This window comes from Otolemur garnettii, unplaced genomic scaffold, assembly GCF_000181295.1.
Source record: "Otolemur garnettii isolate 467f Iridium unplaced genomic scaffold, OtoGar3 scaffold00032, whole genome shotgun sequence".
NCBI classification, from domain to species: Eukaryota; Metazoa; Chordata; class Mammalia; order Primates; family Galagidae; genus Otolemur; species Otolemur garnettii.
In genome coordinates this window covers 6,750,009-6,769,737 of record NW_003852427.1, presented here as the reverse complement: position 1 = coordinate 6,769,737, position 19,729 = coordinate 6,750,009, and the positions used below count along the sequence as shown (strand labels likewise).

Here is a 19,729-nt window from a genome sequence, read left to right as displayed (position 1 = left end):
GGCCCAGGCCAGGCTTGAACCCACCAGCCTTGGAGCATGTGGCTGGTGCCGTAGCCACTGTGCTATGGCCGCCAAGTCAAAATAACCAATTTTTGATACTGTTTTTGACATTAAAAACATAAAATCACAGTATAAAGTCTTCTCATTTTGTTTAAGAAGTTACATGCTTGAGAAGAAATCTTTAAGAGTATTTTTTCTTTCCCTATATCTCCCAACCTGGACTGTTTTTTGTTTACAGTTGGATTTAGGGAATATCTATTGTTGATACTTAATGAATTTAGGGTCCTGCCTGAAAATGAAGATGCGCGATATATATACCAAATAACTAAATTGTGTGTGAACATAGTTCTCATTACAAAAGCAGGTATCACTTTTTCATTTTAACAAGTTTAGTTTATTGGTTTCATTTTAATGTTTAGTAAATATTAAGTTGAATTAAGTTTAAAGTATTAGATATTATCAGTGTAGTTTTGGTCGTGAATCTGAATGAAAACTACACTTCTGTGACTTTCAATAGCTGTCCTACTATTCCATGCTGAAAGTACCTATCAAAGACCTTCTTCTCTTGTATTCCTATATGTGATATGAATTGGAGCTGGTAAGCACAGCAAGGAGCCTATTGTAGGTAATAAAGTAATTATTTTCCTAATGATTCATTGAATCTTATTCCTGTGATTTTAAACTTAACACTTTACATTTTTATGGGTAAAACTGAACCTTATTTAATTACTATTCCAGGATTCTCTATACCCAAGTTTGATTTTTTTTAAACTTTATTTCAGTTTCTTTATATTGATTTTTAATGGAAGTTTAAAAAAAATCATTAGTATAATTGAAAAATTTTATGTGAACATATTTGATTAAAAAAAATAAACTAGCTATGGTGAAAGTAGTGCGAAGAACAAGATGACAAAGTGTTAACTTTTTTTGACTATTGATAATTATGTATAAGTTACTAAGCAACTTTTCATGTTCAGAGAAAACATTTAACTAAAACGTACTATTAGGGCTTGGTGCTTGTAGCACAGTGGTTATAATGTGGCCACATACACTGAGCCTGGCAGGTTCACACATGGCCTGGGCCTGCTAAACAGCAATGACAGCTGCAACAAAAAAACAGCTGGGCGTTGTGGAGGGCACCTGTAGTCCCACCTTCCTAATGCTGCAACCCTTTAATACAGTTCTGAGGGTCACCACAATATGAGGAACTGTATTACAGGGTTGCGGCATTAGGAAGGTTTAGAACTATTGGCTTAAGCCCCAGGGTTTGAAGTTGCTGTGAGCTGTGATGCTACAGCACTCTATTGAGGGTGACATAGTGAGACTCTGCCTCCAAAAACCCCCCATTTTATTAGATTAAGAGAATTTTGTTTTAATTTGCAGAAAAGTATTCTGATAAAAAAATATCAGAAAGAGCTATATGAAAAATCCTTTATTCTTGGAGGTTTTTAAGACTAAGGCAGCCAACTGTATGTTTAGATAGCTAGTGTATATTTAAATTAATATGTTCTCCCCATAATAAATTCAATGTTCTGTATCTTTGTCTTCCTTGACACTATTCTGAGTACTTTTCTTTATACTTGTCTTATTTATGAGATTCATGGTTTTTTTAATGTCTAAATAACTTTGAAGTAACTAAAGAAGTTCCTTTAGAATAGATGACACAATGAGGAGGAAGGAGAAGTTCAAAAATTTGTGTAACTTTTCAAACAGTGGTCAGATTTAATGTAATGTTAAGCATGCAATAAGAAAAGATTAACGTTAAAATCTATTATTCCATAGGTACTGTGAGAATAGAGATGTTTCGAAATATGCAGAATGCAGAAATCATCAGAAAAATGACTGAAGAATTTGATGAGGTATGGCATTTTAGTCTTTATACAAATTGTCTTCTTTTACTTTCACATGATGAATGTGTTGATTATTTCAAGTTTTATTTTGATTTAGTGTAAGAGAAGATCTACTATTTTTTATTTATATGGCAATCCATGTTACTAATTCTAGTATTAATGATCCTTGGGGATTTGGTTATGTTATGTGGAATAGCATTGAATAATGACTGATAAGGATAAGAAAATTAGTAGTTGTATATATGAGATAGAACGTGATTCTTGACATATACTGAAGACCTCAAACTTCCACATTTATAAATGTATCTCTAGCAATCCTCTATCATGTGAAATGCTAGTCCCAGTAAATGCTTTAACTTTAAAAAAAAAATGGTTTGAAGGTCAAAGAAATCTAAGCTGGGCTGCATGTTATACCTGTCTCAGAGGTTATCAAAGCACATTATCTTATTTAAGATTCTTAAAAATCTTAATGAAAAAAAATCTGTTTAACTCTATTTAACACAGAATTTCCTCAAATTATATTAAATGGAGCCCCCACCCTACTCTGTGTGTGTGTGAGAGAGAGAGAGAGATTGTAAGAAAGAGTAAGAGAAAGTGAGAGACAATGAGAGAAACTATGAGAGAATTATTTGGGACACTAGAGCATATTCTAATGTAGAATACATGGCAAATTTTTGCTTCTCATGCCATATCAGTCACCATTCCTATTATTACAGAATTACTCTCTTGATTAGCTTTACACTGATTGTAAATGCTAAAACATTTCACAGTTATTTTTTTATTGGATTTATGGTGAACTAAATTCATGTCATGCTGTAGGCCGCCACTTATTCCAGTTTTAATATTCTTTCTTCTAATTGAAATAAGATTTATCTCTTTTAGTAGATTTTCCTTCTTCTTGACTTTCAACAGTAAAACATTAGATTTTTTTCTAAGTCTGCTCTTGGCAGGTGCTTGAGTTTTTTGTTATCATTATTACTGTTGATTTTCCCTTGAAAACAGTAATGCATACACAGCATGAAACAACCATTCTAAAACATATAGCACAATATTTGTCTGTCTCATCAGGGGTTCACTTTCACTCCAGCATAGAACATTTCACATGTGCTTCTTTACAGAACTTTCTGTCAGTGGCCTTTCAGATTATTTTAATCACATTCCATGGGAGGTAGAGGAGCAGCTTACATGTGACCCATGGGATATATATGTCTATAATACATTGTCTTCAATTCTATAATCCCAAAAGCTCTGAAATTCCAAAATTTAATTGGTACAAAATGTGGCCTCCACTACATGAAGTTATTTACAGTTTTAATTTTTCCCACTGTGTGACTATATGCATGTGTTCCTGGTGAAATATTAATGTTTTTGATTTTAGGGGGCTGCCCCAGATTCTGTTGGGGTATCATGGAACATAGGATGTATGTACTTTATTTACTTTTAAAATTCAAAAGCTTCTTGAGCCTGAAACATTTCTGTGAGTTTATTTGTTGCTATAAAATACTTTTGCAGTTGTTACTTCAAAAGTCTGTGTGGTCAACTGAAGATAGCAAAGACAGATTAAGGTGTGAGCAGTAGGCTTATTCATCAACTACTGGACTGACTGTACCATGCCAGATTTGTAACACAAGTGATTCAGATCACAGATTAAAAAGTACTATGCATCTTGGACCTTGAGGTACTACCCTTTGTGTTGGAAAGATTATCAAGAATTTAATAATTTAAGATAATATGTCACAGACTTTCCCTATACATTAACATCACCTGGTGATCTTAAAATAAACTGGTGTCTGTCTCTCTCCCACATTTCCCAGGCATTCTGATTTAATTTTGAAGGTATGCAGCCATAGGCTTAGGGATTTTTGAAACTTTACCAGGTGATTCTAACACTCCAAAAAATGGGAACTATTGGTTAAAGGAAAATACAAAGAAGAAAGCCAAAAATTAACATGTTAAAACCCTTCAAGTATGACAGTCGAATGAGAAATAAACAGAAATGAATACACTTTGGAAATGCATAACAATAAGTAATTATTTTTGTATTAAGATTTTAAATAACTAGAGGAAAACAAGAAATTCAAGTAAATAAAGGTCATGGTGTACTTAAAAAATTCCATGGAATATTGCCAAATATTTAGGGTATATTGAAGAAATAGTAAACTGTTTACAAGTTTGATAATGAGTTACATAGCAAATGAAATTTCTCAGAAGGCATTTATTTCATATTATTAAATATTTTTTCTCCTACTCTTTAAGACAATTTTTAATATTGCCATTCTAATTCTTTTCCTATTTGATAGTATAAGTAACATAATTTGATTATGATAAGTTAGTCTTACTTATTTACTGGTTATATTCTAAGACTATCCGTTTTACCTCCAATCACTCAAGGAAGATATTGTTCTTTTTCTACCGTGTATACACCCAAGAACTTGGTTGAAATGCTTACCGGTACATATTATTAAAGTATACCATATTTTAGTTAGTTTTTTTTTTCTTCAAAATATTGTATAGGTCTTTCGTCCCCTGACGGGAGAGAGGTCAACTGTATTTTGTGGTAATAGTCTAAAACATCTGATGTCAAGAAGAATTGAATCCCAAAAATCTAGCACAATCTCTGGTTCTAAAGGGAGTAATCATTCAAATTTTGTTGAAAATGAATACATTATTTTATAGTAAAGTAAGGTAAAGGTGAAGTGAGTTAGATTGTAGATGTTTAAATTTTGGATAAGGTAGTCTAAAAGTATGTTATTGCCTGAGAAGTATACTTTGACTTCTATTCCTTGTGTACAAACAGGTTACAGTGATTGTTAATTGTAACCTTTTAAAAATAACTGCAAATCTGCACACAGCTACAAGTGTCTTGCAATTATTTTATCAATGTAATTTAGTAACAAATTCTTAGAGTAGACTATAACTGTTCATAGTCAAGAGTTGGTTCTTGTTGGAGCCAGCCACTGGGAGCTAAAGTAAAATCAGACTATTTGTTCCTCAGATTTTTAGAATTACATCTCCACCTATAAACTCTTAGGTATATTTCCCCAAGGTAAGATCACATAGTTTTCCTATATTTAATTGTGACTTTTATGTAGGAAAACCTTTGTAATAAAATACATCTAATGTATTAATTTAGGGCCTTTTAATTCATGCCTGTTAATTTTGCATTGTGTTGCTCACATTTATAAATTGTGTGATTTTGTTTCTTGTGTCCTCCTACAATGATCACAACTTATTCTGCACATTTGTTCTCTTCTCATTGATAATCACATGTGATTTTCTGAATTTATTAAACTTAAATAACCTTTTATTTGTTTATCCATTTGAGCATTTATTTAATCAAAGGATTAAAAATTTTAATAAGTATTAAAATGGTTAAATAATATACAAACTGAGTAAAACATAAAGGAAATATTACAGATACAGTAAAGGAAAGCTCAGATTATCTCCAGTTCCAAGTTAAAGTTGCTAACATTTTTTTCAATTGCACATTTCATCAATAAAACATTTAGCTAGCCGATAGTTCTAATCGTGTAAACCTGTTACACTATTTCTTTTTTCTTTTCCTCATCCTACTTTTCAAAGAGCCATGTAGAGTTCTTATGGGAAGAGTGCTTATGAAGTAACTATGTAGTGATAATGTCATACTTTTTTAGTTTGGAGCTAAGTCTGTTTCCTAAATATCTTACAAATAAAAATCAAAAAGTATTTTTTTCCAACAATGAGACATGTCCTAGGAATATATATCTGAAGCTAGGTTATCAATAGTCTTAAAGTTAAAATGAAAAGCTATCCCAATCATGGTGATACATAAATTTACAGGTGTGGTTTTATATCTTAAACATAGGCTATGTGTATAATATGATAGAGGATGGCACTGAAAAATTTGGTACTTCTTCTAGTAACTTCAAGAATGTGGTACCCTCAAAGATATTGTAGATAATTTCAAGTAATTTTAAATGCACCCATTTTTTCAAATTGTATGTTACTTGATGCATGAAAAAAAAATACGTAACATATACGTAAGACATTACTCTGCCACCCCTAACTTAAAAGTGGAAATGTTGTATTGAAAATACGTGTGTGTTCCTCTACTTTCTCATTCTTTTCTTTCCTTTAGAGGTAATTAATATTGTGAAATTTCTTGAAAAGGCAATAATAAATATTTTTAATTTTGGATTTTTTCCCCCTCATAAGCCCCATTGATAATTATTTACCACTCTTTGAAAAATATATGTCAGGACCATAAATGAAAGGAGAGGGCAGACACTTGGTGGCACTTTATTTAACTAATGAATGACAACTTGGAGCAGGTTTTTTTTTAAAAAAATGAGACAATGTCTTGCTCTGTCTCCTGGGTTAAAGTACAGTGGTATCAGCAGACCTCACTGCAACTTCAGACTGCTGGGCTCAAGTGATCCTCCTGCCTCAGCCTCCTGTATAGCTGGGATTATAAAAGTATATACTACCACACCCAGCTAAATTTTTTTGGGGGGGGCAAGGGAGTTAGAGATGAAGTTTTACTTTCTTGCCTAGGCTGATCTTGAACTCTAGTGATCCTCCTACTTCAGCTTCCCAAAGTGAGCCATGATGCCCATCCCTAGGACAACTTAAAAGGAATGATATTGACAAGGCTTATTGCTCCTTTGTCTGTGCCTGAGGAAACATGCATTTTCAAAGTTTGTGATTGATTAAAGAAAACATCTGTGGAGACATTTTAGAAATCCCTATCATTGTTTAGGCCTATTTTGACAGTATCATTCTTGCAGTGATTCATTCACTTGATCAAAAATATTTGAATGTATTTTACATTTAGAGCATAGAAGACTTAATTCTTTTTTTATTTCAGGTTAATGGGAAGGTTCAGGTAACTAGGTTTTTGCAACAAATCTTTGCATTTGTTAGTTAGAGTCCCTCATGTAGCTGTGTCCTGCATCCAAGAGGTGTGCCCATGTACCTTTATGTTGTACCCATTAAGTGGGAGCACAGTCGTTTCCCTCCTTCCCCTGCCCCCTCCCCCCAACTTGAATTGAAATGTGTTTTTCTCTTTTGTGGGCATGTATTAGATAATCTACTGGCTTCGTATTAGTATTGAGTGCATTTGATACTTGCTTTTCCATTCTTGTGATACTTTACAAAAATGGCTTTCAACTTCAGCCAGGTTAATAGAAATGATGGAACATTCCCATCATTTTTTATGGCTGAATGGTATTCCATGGTATACGTATACTGCAACTTATTAATCCATTCCTGGGTTGATGGGCATTTAGCTTGTTTCTACATGTTCACAATTGCAAATTGAGCTGCAGTAAGGAATCTAGTACAAATGACCTTATGATGAAATGATTTTTTTTTTCTTCTGGGTAGATGCCTAGTAATAGGATTATGGGATCAAATGGGAGGTCTAATTAGAGTTCTTTGGGGGTTCTCCATACTTCTTTCCAAAGAGGCTGTGTTAGTTTGCAGTCCCACCAAAAGTGTAGAAATGTTTCTCTCTCTCCACATCCGCACCAACATCTGCAACTTTGGGACTTTTGAGATGTGGACTGTTCTTACTGGGGTTAGGGGTTATCTCAGAGTGGTTTTGATTTGCATTTCTCTGGATATTAGGAACTATGAGGATTTTTTTCATATGTTTGTTAGCCATTTGTCTTGTCTTTCTCAGTGAAGGTTCTGTTCATGTCTCTTGCCCAGGGATGGAGGAGATTGTTTGCTCCTTCCTTGAGTTCTAGTTGATTCTAGTTATCAACCTTTTGTCAGATTTATAATATGCAAATATCTTTTCCCATTCTGAAGATTGAAGGTTATCTATGTGCTTTAATTGCTGTGTCCTTAGCTGTGGAGAAGTTTTTCAGCTCAATTAAGTCTCATTTGTTTATTTTTTTGTTGGGATGCCACTGAAGTCGTCTTCATAAATCTTTCCCCAGGCCAACATCATCAAGAGTTTGTCTTATACTTTCTTCTGGGATTTTTATCGTTTCATATGTTAGATTTAAATCTTTTATCTTGAGTCAATTTTTGTAAGTGGTGAAAGGTGTGGGTCCAGTTTTAGTCTTTTACTTGTGGTTTTGCAGTTCTCCCAGCACCATTTATTGAATAAGGATTCTTTTCCCCAGTGTATGCTGTTGTTTGGTTTATCAAAGATCAGATGGTGGTAAGAGACTGGTTTGATCTCTTCATTTTCCATTCAGTTCCATAGGTCTTTGTCTCTGTTTTGTGCCAATTTTGATCATGCTGTTTTGATCACTGTGGATTGTAATATAATGTACGGTCTGGTGGAGTGATGCCTCTGGCTTTGTTTTTATTAGTAAGAATTGCCGTGCTATATGACTTGCTTTCTGGTTCGATACAAAATGAAGAACTAACAAAGAACTCTTTCTTCCAGGTCTTCAGTGTATGATGTTGGTATTTTGATGGGGAGCACAATCAATATGTGAGTTACTTTGGGTAGTATAGACATTTTAACAATGTTGATTCTTCCCAGCCAAGAGCATGGTATGTTCTTCCATTTGTTAATATCTTCTGCTATTTCTTTTCTTAGGGTTTCATAATTTTCTTTGCAGAGATGTAGAGATCCTTCGCCTCTTTTGTTAGGTATATTCTTAGGTATTTGATTTGTTTTTGATGCTAGTGTGAAGGGAATTATGTCCTCGATTTGCTTCTCAGCTTGGTCATTATTGGTGTGTACAAAGGCTACTGATTTGTGGACATTGATTTTATACCCTGAGAGGTTACTGTATTTCTTGATCACTTCTAGGAGTCTTGTGGTTGAGTCTGTGGGGGTTTCTAAGTATAAGATCATATCATCAGCAAAGAGTGAGAGTTTGAGCTCCTCTGCCCCCATTTGGATGCTCTTAATATTCTTTTCTTATCTGATTGCATTGACTACATAATTTCCAGAACTATGTTGAATAGCAGTTGTGATAGAGGACATCCTTATCTGATTCCTGTTGTAAGTGGAAAAGCTTTTAGTTTTTGCTCCATTCAGTATGATATTAGCTGTGGGTTTGTCATAGATGGCTTCAGTCAGTTTAAGAAATGTGCCAGCTATGCTTATTTTTTCAAGTGTTCTTGTTAGAAAAGGATGCTTGTTAGGATGCTGACTCATTCCAATAACTTCGGTATTGTACAACTTAAAGTTAGGTGTAGAGTTCTTCATTAGATTAGGTATTCATTTATTCATTTTTTTACAAGAATATTTTGTGAGATTTTCACTGTATACTTCATGTTGTATCAATATATAGAGTGATGATGAAATTTATCACTTAACATCATGACCACTGGATCTTTTTGTAAAAATAACTTTCCCTTTTTATTGATCAGTTATTTTGGCACTGTATTGAATGGGCATGATGGCTTGTGCTTGTAATCCCAGCACTTTGGGAAGTCAAAATGGAAGGAGTATTTACAACCAGCCATTGGTTTAAAATACAGGAAATTTGACAGATATGGTGGCATGCCCCTTGCGAGGCTGAGGCAGGGAGATCACTTGAGCCCAGGAGTTGAGTTTGCAGTAAGCTTTAATGATGCCAGTGTACTCCAACCTGGGCAACAAAGGGAGACTTTGTCTCAAAGAAAGAAAATTTTGGTATTGTGTTACCATCCTGCTCATGAACAGCTTGCCACTTAATGGGTATAGTGTCCATTTTGAGTTTATTTTGAATGTTGAAATGCATGTGGCCTGAAGTCTTGAAATAGGTTATTCTGTCTCAATTGTTTTGAATTTAAGTGTGACAGTCCCTTCTTATGGGTCAGACTATTCGGGCATTTGTATATAAAACAGTTGGGCCTCCTCTGGAGTGACAGGTGCAGAGAATGTTTTGTTTCCTATTGTGAATAAGTCTAGCCAGTCAGCCAAGCCAGAAAAAGAAGAGTCAATTTTTATATAGTCCCATTGTTGTGCCCTTGTTTGTAGGTATTTACTAATTTTGTTGCCTGGAATGTTAATTCTTTTTCCCTTGCCCATTTGGTATCTGCAAAGAATTGACACTCTTTTCAAAATACTATGTTCCCTTTTGTTGTATTAACTTTGTATGTGTCCATGACACTGGAATTAAATGAGAAATTTTTTGATAGCTCCTTGTTTTGCTCATCTTTGTATGCCAAAGATCTAGTATAATGCCAGGAGCACATTTTTTGTTCAATAAATGTATGACTAGATGGATAGTTGAGTAGGTGTTGGGGATAGTTTCTGCCCTCCAACAAAATGTTTGTGAATCTTTTTTTTTTTTTAGTTTTTGGCCAGGGCTGGGTTTGAACCCACCACCTCTGGCATATGGGGCTGGAGCCCTACTCCTTTGAGCCACTGGCACTGCCCGTGAATCATTATTTTAAGTGATAGTGGTATATATCTTTGGTAACAGTGGTAAGTCTGTTGAAATTATTGTAGGTAACCAAAGCCAGTATTTCACCAAAAGTAGGACGACATCCTCCATTGGCTGGTCTAAAAAGCAATTCTCTTGAATTTCTTCTTAGAGAATGTTTTATGTCTTTAGCTATCTATAGTTAGTGACCACACTGAGTCCCCAAGTATCTGTGAAGACTGTTTCATTGGTATTTTAATTTTCTAGAGAACATTCTTGAGTACTATTAGAATGTAAGTGCTTAAGGATTAGGCAGTCAGCCTTTTCCTCTGCTAGGTATATGAACCTTACCTTGCAGTGGACTTCTCTCGAGATTATTGTTACCACCCCAGTCAAAGGTTCTAAATCTTCTAGTCTTTGTTGCTGGCTCTAAAAGCTTGGCACTGTTTTCCTTCTCCTCCCCCATTAGAGTTCCCAAAACTAATAAAATAGACTTTTTCATTAATACCTTGACCTTCCATTTGGGAGCAGAAACCCAGTGTCCCTCCATTGGGAGAACAATTACTAGCAACCCCTTGGGCCTCCAAAGTTCCTCTACTAAACCATGTGAAGCCCCATTGTAGAGAGTTCATGGGCTTTATAATACCAGAACCAGAACCCTATGGCTCCAGGATCTAGAACAGAACAGTGTTTCTCAATCTGTGGGTCACAACCCCCTTGTAACAATGAAAATACATCCTGCATATCAGATATTAGCAAAATTACAGTTATGAAGTAGCACTGAAAATAATTTTATGGTTGGGGGTTACCACAACATGAGGAACTATATTAGGTTGCAGCATTAGGAGGCATTAGGAAGGTTGAGAACTACTGATCTAGAAATTCTTTGTTTTTCTTAAGGTCTTGTTTCTGTCTGCTTTATACATACCAATAATTACCCCAGTGTATTGACTATACAAGATTATATATGTGCAGAGTGCATGCAATATAAATACTAGCTATGTTATATTTTGCTACACAGAGATTTCTTCTCCTCTACTTTTCTGAACATATTTAGAGAGTGCTGATTTTTTACTAGGCTTTTTTGATTAACTCCATATTATCCATCTTTATGGATATTTGCCTTATATTCTTTCTACCCTAAACTTCTTTGTTTTTTTAAATTGAGAGTTAGGGTCTTACTCTGTCTTCCAGGCTGGGCTGCAGAGACACAATGAGAATTTACTGTAACTTTGAACTCCTGTGCCCAGTGATCCTCTGGCTTCGGTAGTTAGGACTACAGGTGCATACCTCTAACCTTCATAATTTTTCTATTTTTTATACCATCAGGATCTTACTGTGTTGTTCAGGCTGGTCTTGAACTCCTGGCTTCAAGGAATCCTCCCACCTTGACCTTTCAAAATGCTAGAATTAGAGGTATGAGCTACCATACCTAGCCCCTAAACATCTTTCTTCCTTTCCATACATTTTTCTTATTGGATATGTTTATCTTCTTATTTGTTTATTCAGTAAATCTCTAATGTGAAACACAGTCATAAGACTATCATCAAAGATCTTAAATATTAATGGTAGATGAAGCATTGAGTTAATTGATTATCTCTATTTTATTTTTATTTTTTAAAATATTTTTCTATTTTTAGTAGAGGTGAGGTCTCACTTTTGCTCAGGCTGATCTCTTATTCCTGAGCTCAAGGGATCCTCCTGCCTCGGCCTCCCAGAGTGTCAGGTTTACTTACATGTATGAACAACTGTTCCCAGCCCATTGTCTCTATTTTATTGTCATCTTTTTTTTTTTTTTTGCTTTCCTGGAAAAAGTAACTACTACTTTATGAAGGAAGCTAATATTTTTCTTAAAGAAATGTGTTTATGGAGCCATCATTGATCATAAGCTAGTTTTTAAATACCACACACACTACCCTTGGTTATCCAGATAATTCTTTTTACATAGCATGTGTAAATGGTTATAGGAAGAAGAAATTTATAACTAGTATTAGAGTTAAGAAACTCTTTTCAAGTGGTTACAGAAGATTTTCTATTTGCAAAATAGCTTTTCAGTTTTTTGTTGCACATAAGTTACGTTTGTATTTTGTTGTTGCTGTCATTATCTTCACTGTACCACAGGTCTTCAGATTTGTCTAGTGGAGGGCTGTTGTTGACTTGTGCTTAGGATACCAAGGAGTTTTCTCGTTGTTCATGTTTCACCTTCAGAGACCTTTGCCATCTCTACATACATTGCCACAGAGGGATCTCTCTCCATATTTTTGCCCTGTCCCTGGTGGTAGTATTCTGTTGTTTGTTACATGATGCTATGATGGGCCCATGTATTACACTAGTCCTGCCTTAGGTATAACCATGTCCTATGTGCCTGGAGCTACCAAGGGGACTTCACACCTTTCTTGTTCCTCTGTTCTATAGAAGCTGGCTAATACCTTATATCTTGTCAGCCTTGAATGGAAATTTATTTCCCCTCTCTCAATGCTGGGAAACCTCAGCGTGTTATAGATACAATAGTGTTTTGTCTCCTCTCCTTCAAATAGAGGGTTTTTGCTAAAGTAGGTCTTTACCTGTGCCTTGCAGATGACTTAGTTTGTTTTTCCTCCTCCCACCAGATTAAAGCTTCTGATTTGTAGGAGAAAGAGCTCTGGATAATTGAGCTGGCTTCTTGCTCTTTCCCAGCTGTTGAAAATTACCTTCTACAGGCCTGTGTCTCCAGGAGAGGTGTTCTCTATTTCCCTGCCCTAGGTTTTTTTGTGAGCCCCATATTGAGACCTGTGGAAAATAGTTTTTTTGTTTGTTTTTGTTTGTTTTGTTTTAGTCTCAAGCTGTCACCTTGGGTAGGGTGCTGTGGCATCATAGCTCACAGTAACCTCCAAATCTTGGGCTCAAGGGATCCTCTTGCATTAGTTTTTCTATTTTTAGTAGAGATGGGATCTTGCTTATGCTCAGGCTGGTCTCAAACTCGTGAGCTCAAGCAATCCACCGGCCTTGGCCTCCCAGAGTGCTGGGGATACAGGCATGAACCACCACACCCAGCCTGGAAAATAGTTTTGAATGAGTAAAATTCCCTTGTTACTTCACACTGACACACTAACACACAGTTGGTTTTGACAGTTCTTTAAAATTTTAGTTGACTTCTTACTCACTTTTGTGGTGGCTGCCTTTTCTTCCTAGTCTCAGCTACAGGGTGATAGAGTTTCTATGCCTCATCCCTTCTTGGAGGCCTTATCATTCTTTAGAATTCATGTTACTTTATCTCGAGATGGGCTGAAGAAAAGTTAAGACTCTCACAGGTGATAGAGTTTATATGTTTATCTCTTCTTGGTGGGCTTATTCTTTAGAATTCAAGTTACTTCAGCTCAAGATGGGCTCAAGAAAGTTAAGACTTATTGTTGATTGTTTATTCACATGTGTATAGCCTTCTACATCCTAAGTGGAAGCCACTAATGAACACTCAGTTGTGCTGGATAAATTATTTATTTACTAAATAATTCCCCTTTCCCTACTGCTCCTAAGTTCACTCCAGTGATAGAAATGCATATGTCTGTGAGTAACAGGAAAACTGGCCAGCAGTGGCTCGAACTCCATAGGAGTTTATCTCATCCAAATAAACATAGTGGTAGATAATACATGGTTGGTACTGAAGTTTGTTAGGGCAATCATGAACCTGGACTTTTTCCATTCTTTTGTTCTGTCATTCTTTTCCTTGTACTTATCCCCTCATATTTCAAAGATCACTGTTGAATGTCCAGCACCATATATGAGTTTCAGATTAGTGAAAGGAAGAAGGGACAAAGGACTAAAAAGGTCATACTAGCCTAGTCCATTTTAAATGGGTTTCCAGAAGCCCCATCTAGCAAATTACATTTTCTTCCCTCATAGATTTCTTTTTTTTTTTTTTTTTGCAGTTTGTGGCCGGGGCTGGCTTTGAACCCACCACCTCTGGCGTATGGGGCTGGCGCCGTACTCCTTTGAGCCACAGGCATTGCCCTATATATTTCTTTTGCAGACAGAGCCTCACTCTTTTGGCCTAGGTAGAGTATAGTGGTGTCTTGATAGCTCACTGCAACCTTAAGTTCCTGGGCTCAAGAAGTCCTCCTGCCTCAACCTTCCTGCAAGTAGCTGGGACTACAAGTGGGTGCTACCATGCATAGCTAATTTTAAAAATTTTTTTGTAAAAGTCAAGTTTCACTTTTGCTCAAAAAGCAAGGTCTCAAATTCTTGACCTCAAGCAATCCTCTCATCTCCAAATCCCAAAGTGTTTGGATCTCAGGCATGAGCCATTACACCTAGCCTCTAATGATCATTCTTTCCTTCAGATCATCATCTGAATTGTTTAATTACAAAATCAAATATCGTAGTTCCTTGGGGGCGGGTTGGGTAGTTGGGTTGCTTGGTTACATTTGAATTGTCCCTAAATTGTGCTTATTTATTATTTCTTTCAGTTTTGCCATGTGTTAATCATTCTGCCTTTCTTTGCTCTTACTTGCTGTTAGGGCTGTTTAGTTAGTTTATTTTCTTTGTGGCTTCCTTGAAGGCTAGGTTCAGTTGTTGTGAATCTCTAAATGGCTGAATTTCTCAACTGGTATAAAACAAGAGGAGCTCTACTCTAGTGGACTTCCCTGATATAGAAGCATCAGGTAGGTTACTGAGATGTCTTTGGAAAACATTTTGGCTCTTCAGTCCATATAACTTCTCGAGCCTACCCCACACTCCAAATCTCAAAAGCTGGAAAGATTCAGCCAGCATCTTCCGTTATTTCTTGATCTTTTAAGCGTTCATTGAATTCTGTAATACTAACTTTAACGTTCTTCTGGGATTTTGATTCTGATTGTTAGTCTCTTCTTAGGCTTTGCTTTCTTTTCCTTGCTGTTAGGAACTGCTATTCTATCTATGACAGTTCTTTTTCCTAGGGCACGAATAAAAAACTTAAGGCCTCACTTATAAATAACTTTTCTACTGACAGTTTATTCTAGAAAAGGCAAAAGCCACAAATTGAGAATATTCTGATAACCATGTTCACAGAATTCCTCACCCTCTGCTTTGTGAATTTCCATTTCTATACTTAAATTTTTAGACTAGAAAAGGAAGCCAGTAACCAATTGAATTTAACTCCAAGGTTTGTGTTATAAGCACAAGATGGCACAATCTGGTGATACCAAGAGACCATATTAGTTTTTTAAATTTTGTATAGAGTCTTAAGCCAAACTCAGATGTTTTTCTTAAATAGGGTAATAATTACACTCTGAAATAGAATTTACATCAAGTTTATAGTAAAATTGGCAGAAACGAGGTTGTAGGTTCAGACATGAAAAGTTAATTTTAAAATTCTCTGAAGTAATTATACTTCTGAAATTCTCAATCTTAAAAACTCATAAAAAATTACCTGGTCCTGGTGGCACATGCCTGTAGTAGTAACTACTTCAGAGTGTGAGTCAGGAGGATGGCTTGAGCCCCGGAGTTTGTGGTTATAGTGAGCTATGATCATGCCATTACATTCAAGCTTGAGTGACGGAGGGAGAGACCCTGTTTCTCAAAGAATAATAAATCAATTTTTAAAAAGTCATTTAGTTGTGGTAGATCAAACCCCCCCCCCCAAAAAAAAACAGTCAGTGTACCTATGAAAGTCACCTATTTCTTTGTAGGGGGCCTACCCTCACACAACCCATGGGATTGGCAGTGAAGAGAAAATGAAAGAAATACAGACGAGAGACAAGATGAGATAAGATTTAAAAAGTGTAGGCGCAGGGGACCATTGCCACCTAATTCAATGAATAGTGAAGACCCATTGTTCGGGGTTGGGGGGGTTATGTCAGTATTTATTACCTACATTCAAATTAGCAAATGAATAGTCACAAAAACAACTCTATGCCGTTGTCATTCTTAAGGTACTTTACAATTTCAGCTAAGCTAAATTAAACTAACTTTTGTAATTACTTTATCCCAGCCTAAACTATTTATAAACTTCAGAACTGGGATCAGTTCATAGATCAAGGAACAAGACTTACAATCAGGACTCGAGAACAGACAGCAGGTTTGACCATGCACACACTTTGCACAGGAGGCAATTAAGTCTACAAGTCCTTGTGGTCCAACTTGCTAATGCCATATCTATTGGGAGCTGTGGAGAAAGAAGTTGTTCTTCTTATCTCAACCCCAAGACATTGTTTCTCTTTTATCAAGAGCCTGAAGCAGGTGCAGACATTGCTCATTGCCCCTGGAGACCTTTGTACAGGCTCTCTGTGGGGGATAGATCAGACCTCAGAAAGACGTTTCTTGGCTTTTTTTCCCAGGCTTGAGTTGCTATTCTTCAGCAGACTTTTGTGGCTCCCGATATGCATTGTGGTCTCCCTGCATACATACTCTATTCAGTATCCGTGCCTTGTTTCTTTCCTATGTCTTACTTCTCATGATCCCCATTCCCTAACAGTCTTTCTTTCTTTTCTTTTTTGAGAGAGTCTCACTTTGTTGCTCTTGATAGAGTGCCGAGGCGTGGTGTCATAGCTCACAGCAACCTCAAACTCCTGAGCTCAAGTGATTCTCTTGTCTCAGCCTCCCAAGTAGCTGGGACTACAGGAGCCTACCACAACACCTGGCTATTTTTAGAGATAGGGTCTCACTCTTGCTCGGGCTGGTCTTGAGCCCATGAGCTCAGGCAATCCACCCACCTGAGCCTCTCGAGTTCTAGGATAACAGGCCTGAGCCACTGCACCCGGTCTCCCTAACAGGTTCTTATCAATAAAAACATTTCATAAAAAATCAAATTTATGGGTCGGTGCCTGTGGCTCAAAAGGAGTAGGGCACCAGCCCCATGTGCTGGGTGGTGAGTTCAAACCAAGCCCCAGCCAAAAATTGCAAAAAAAATCGAATTTATGTACTTCAGAGGGTGCCTTCTTCTGCCTCAAGTCCCTTGGCCTTGTTCTCCCACATTTCTTTCTATATCTACTTTGCCAAAAAGGGTTCCTATATAAGTAGAAAGAACAAAAAAATACTTTGGTGAGGCTGCTTTAGTGTGACATTAAATATGTTCTTTTTATCACTTTTAGGACAGTGGTGATTATCCTCTTACCATGCCTGGACCTCAGTGGAAGAAATTTCGTTCAAACTTTTGTGAATTTATTGGAGTCCTGATTCGACAGTGTCAGTATAGCATAATTTATGACGAGTATATGATGGACACAGTAATCTCCCTTTTGACTGGTTTGTCAGACTCCCAGGTCAGAGCTTTTAGGCATACAAGCACCCTTGCTGGTAAGTAACCAACATTTTATTTCTGTTTGGTTTAGTTTTGTTAAATATGTTTTACTCTGATTAAACTGTCTTTAGATTAAATATTAATTACTGTGCTTCTAAAAAATAACTTCTTCCCCTTAAATTTATTTGAGTAGTTTGTGTTACCTATTTAGGTAAATATATGGCTATTTTGATAATGGGCATTTGATAGCCATAACATAAGAATGATATCTAAAATTTTCTGGCCAGTGTCAACAAATATCTGTATGAATATTTAGTTAATTTCCTACATCCTTAGTTTATAACCAAAGAAATTTTAAGAAGCCTCTAGGCCATATTCTTTAGAAAACCAAAGCAATAATTGAAATTCCAAGTTCATATTGTTTTTCCATCACTTAATTATATTGTTTTATTGCTCATTGTTATTATAAATAAGCATAAATATTTGTTTATATACTTGAAACAGTTCCATCTAGTAAAGTGACAAGCATTCTTTCTGTTCCTAGAGGTACGATAATGTAAACATACCTAAAACATTAACGTCTTTAAAATTAGTTCATTAAGATAGGTTGTAGATAATCTGAAGAACTGACAGATTAGTTTTCACTTTTTTTCTTCATTTTAAAATTATGGTGACAGTTTGTGAGCCACTTACATTCTTTTTGTTTTTTCATAGAAATAATTTAATTTAGCAATTGATCTGTTTTCCCTCCACTATTTAACTGTACCTAACTAAAATGGATATTTTTATCTTTCACTTATGACAATAATTTCACACACGTGTATATACACATAAATATGCAAATATTCCCGTATTACATTTTAGTAGCAGTAATTTTTGCCTATATTTATCTTATCATGACAAAACCAGATTTTAAATTCATTAGTTACATTTCATTTTCCACTTAAATTTTAATTTCTCATTTATCTAATTTATTTAAAGGATTGGTCCTCAAACTTTAAAACACATCAGAATCAGATTTCTGGGCCTCGTGCCCAGAGTTTAACAAGTTTCTAGGTGAGATTGATGCTAGTAGATTGGGGACTATACATTGCAAATTCCTAATGTAAAATTTTGTCATTTTTTTATTTTAACCTGTTGCCCAAAGCAAATATAATGTAACCTGGAGTCATCAATATTTTTTCCATTTCTTTTTTCCCAGTTCTCTTTTTTGCCCCTTGCTCAGCATAATTCATTTTAGTGTCCATTATTCTTTTAGTGACAGTTCTAATCAAATAAACACGAAACACCATTTGTTCTCTTCTGTAAGAATCCTTTCTCTTGTTAGGAATAAAGGAGATATTTTGCCTAATTTTATATTATTTTTTTAAAAGGTAAAAGTCTTTTTACTGCTGAAAAAATTTTTGTGTAGAACATACATCAAGGACAGTTTATACTGTGTCTTTTTTAGGAAGGAAAAGAGATATTATACCCAATTTATTTGTTTAAATGTCATACAAAAATGCTATTATTTAAAAATTGATCACTATCAGACATTTTTCTAGTTCATTGACCTGTAGTATCTCCTGCATTTCACCTTTTCTTTTTTTCTTTATGTTTTCTATTTCCTTTTCATCTTACATTTTTCTTTCTGTGTACAGTAATGCCCATTTACCTGGTTGTTGGATATGTAAGAAATTCAGCAATTTGAAATGAACAACACTTAAGGTAGAAACTGCTTATGAATAGCTAACATTACTTTTATAGAAATTAATGAACTTGCCTTGATACAAGAGGTATTATTCACTTTCCCAAAGCCAAGAGAGAAAGAGAAGTAACAAATTAATGAAGGCTGATATTATTATGAAATCACAATTCATAATGAAAAAGAAGACAAAATGTTACAGATCTGAAGAAGAGAGTAATCTTGATCTCAGTAGGAGCAAGCTGCCTCACTTTATTCCAGAAATCTGTGTGCATTCTGTTTAAAAGACTAAATGTATGCCACATACTCTTATTTAAGAACATGAGAAGAGGTGCTACATTATAGAAATATGCAGAATATTTTAACTCTTAAAACATTTGTTTTAACTGGGTTCAGTGTCTCACACTTGTAATTTAGCTGTTTGGGAGGCTGAGGTGAGCAAATCACTTGAAGCCAGGAGTTAAGACCAGCCTAGGCAACCTAGTAAAACCCCATCTCTACAAAAAATAAAAATAAAAAAATTTTTTTAATTAGCCTGGTGTGGTGTTTCACACCTGTAGTCCTAGCTACTCATGAGGCTAAGACGAGAGGCTTGCTTAAGCCCAGGTGTTTGAAGTTTAACAGTGTGCTATGATCATGCCACTGCACTCCAACTTGGGCCTTAGAGTGAGATTCCAGTCTCTTAAAAAAAAACAAAAAAACA

At 35.6% G+C, this 19,729-nt stretch overlaps 1 protein-coding gene across 3 annotated transcripts in view; it reads left to right on the top strand.

The window, feature by feature from the left end:
• Positions 1–19,729, top strand: part of STAG1 (stromal antigen 1) — a 412,760-nt gene that overhangs the window by 223,539 nt on the left and 169,492 nt on the right. For 2 of the 3 annotated variants that reach the window (XM_003789415.3, XM_023513064.1), the window contains 2 exons: positions 1,783–1,859; positions 17,194–17,398. In XM_003789415.3, the coding sequence (XP_003789463.1) occupies positions 1,783–1,859; positions 17,194–17,398 (282 nt within the window). Of the gene's footprint in view, positions 1–1,782; positions 1,860–14,746; positions 14,788–17,193; positions 17,399–19,729 lie in introns of those variants that run through there. The other variant, XM_023513065.1, reaches the window with a different exon arrangement.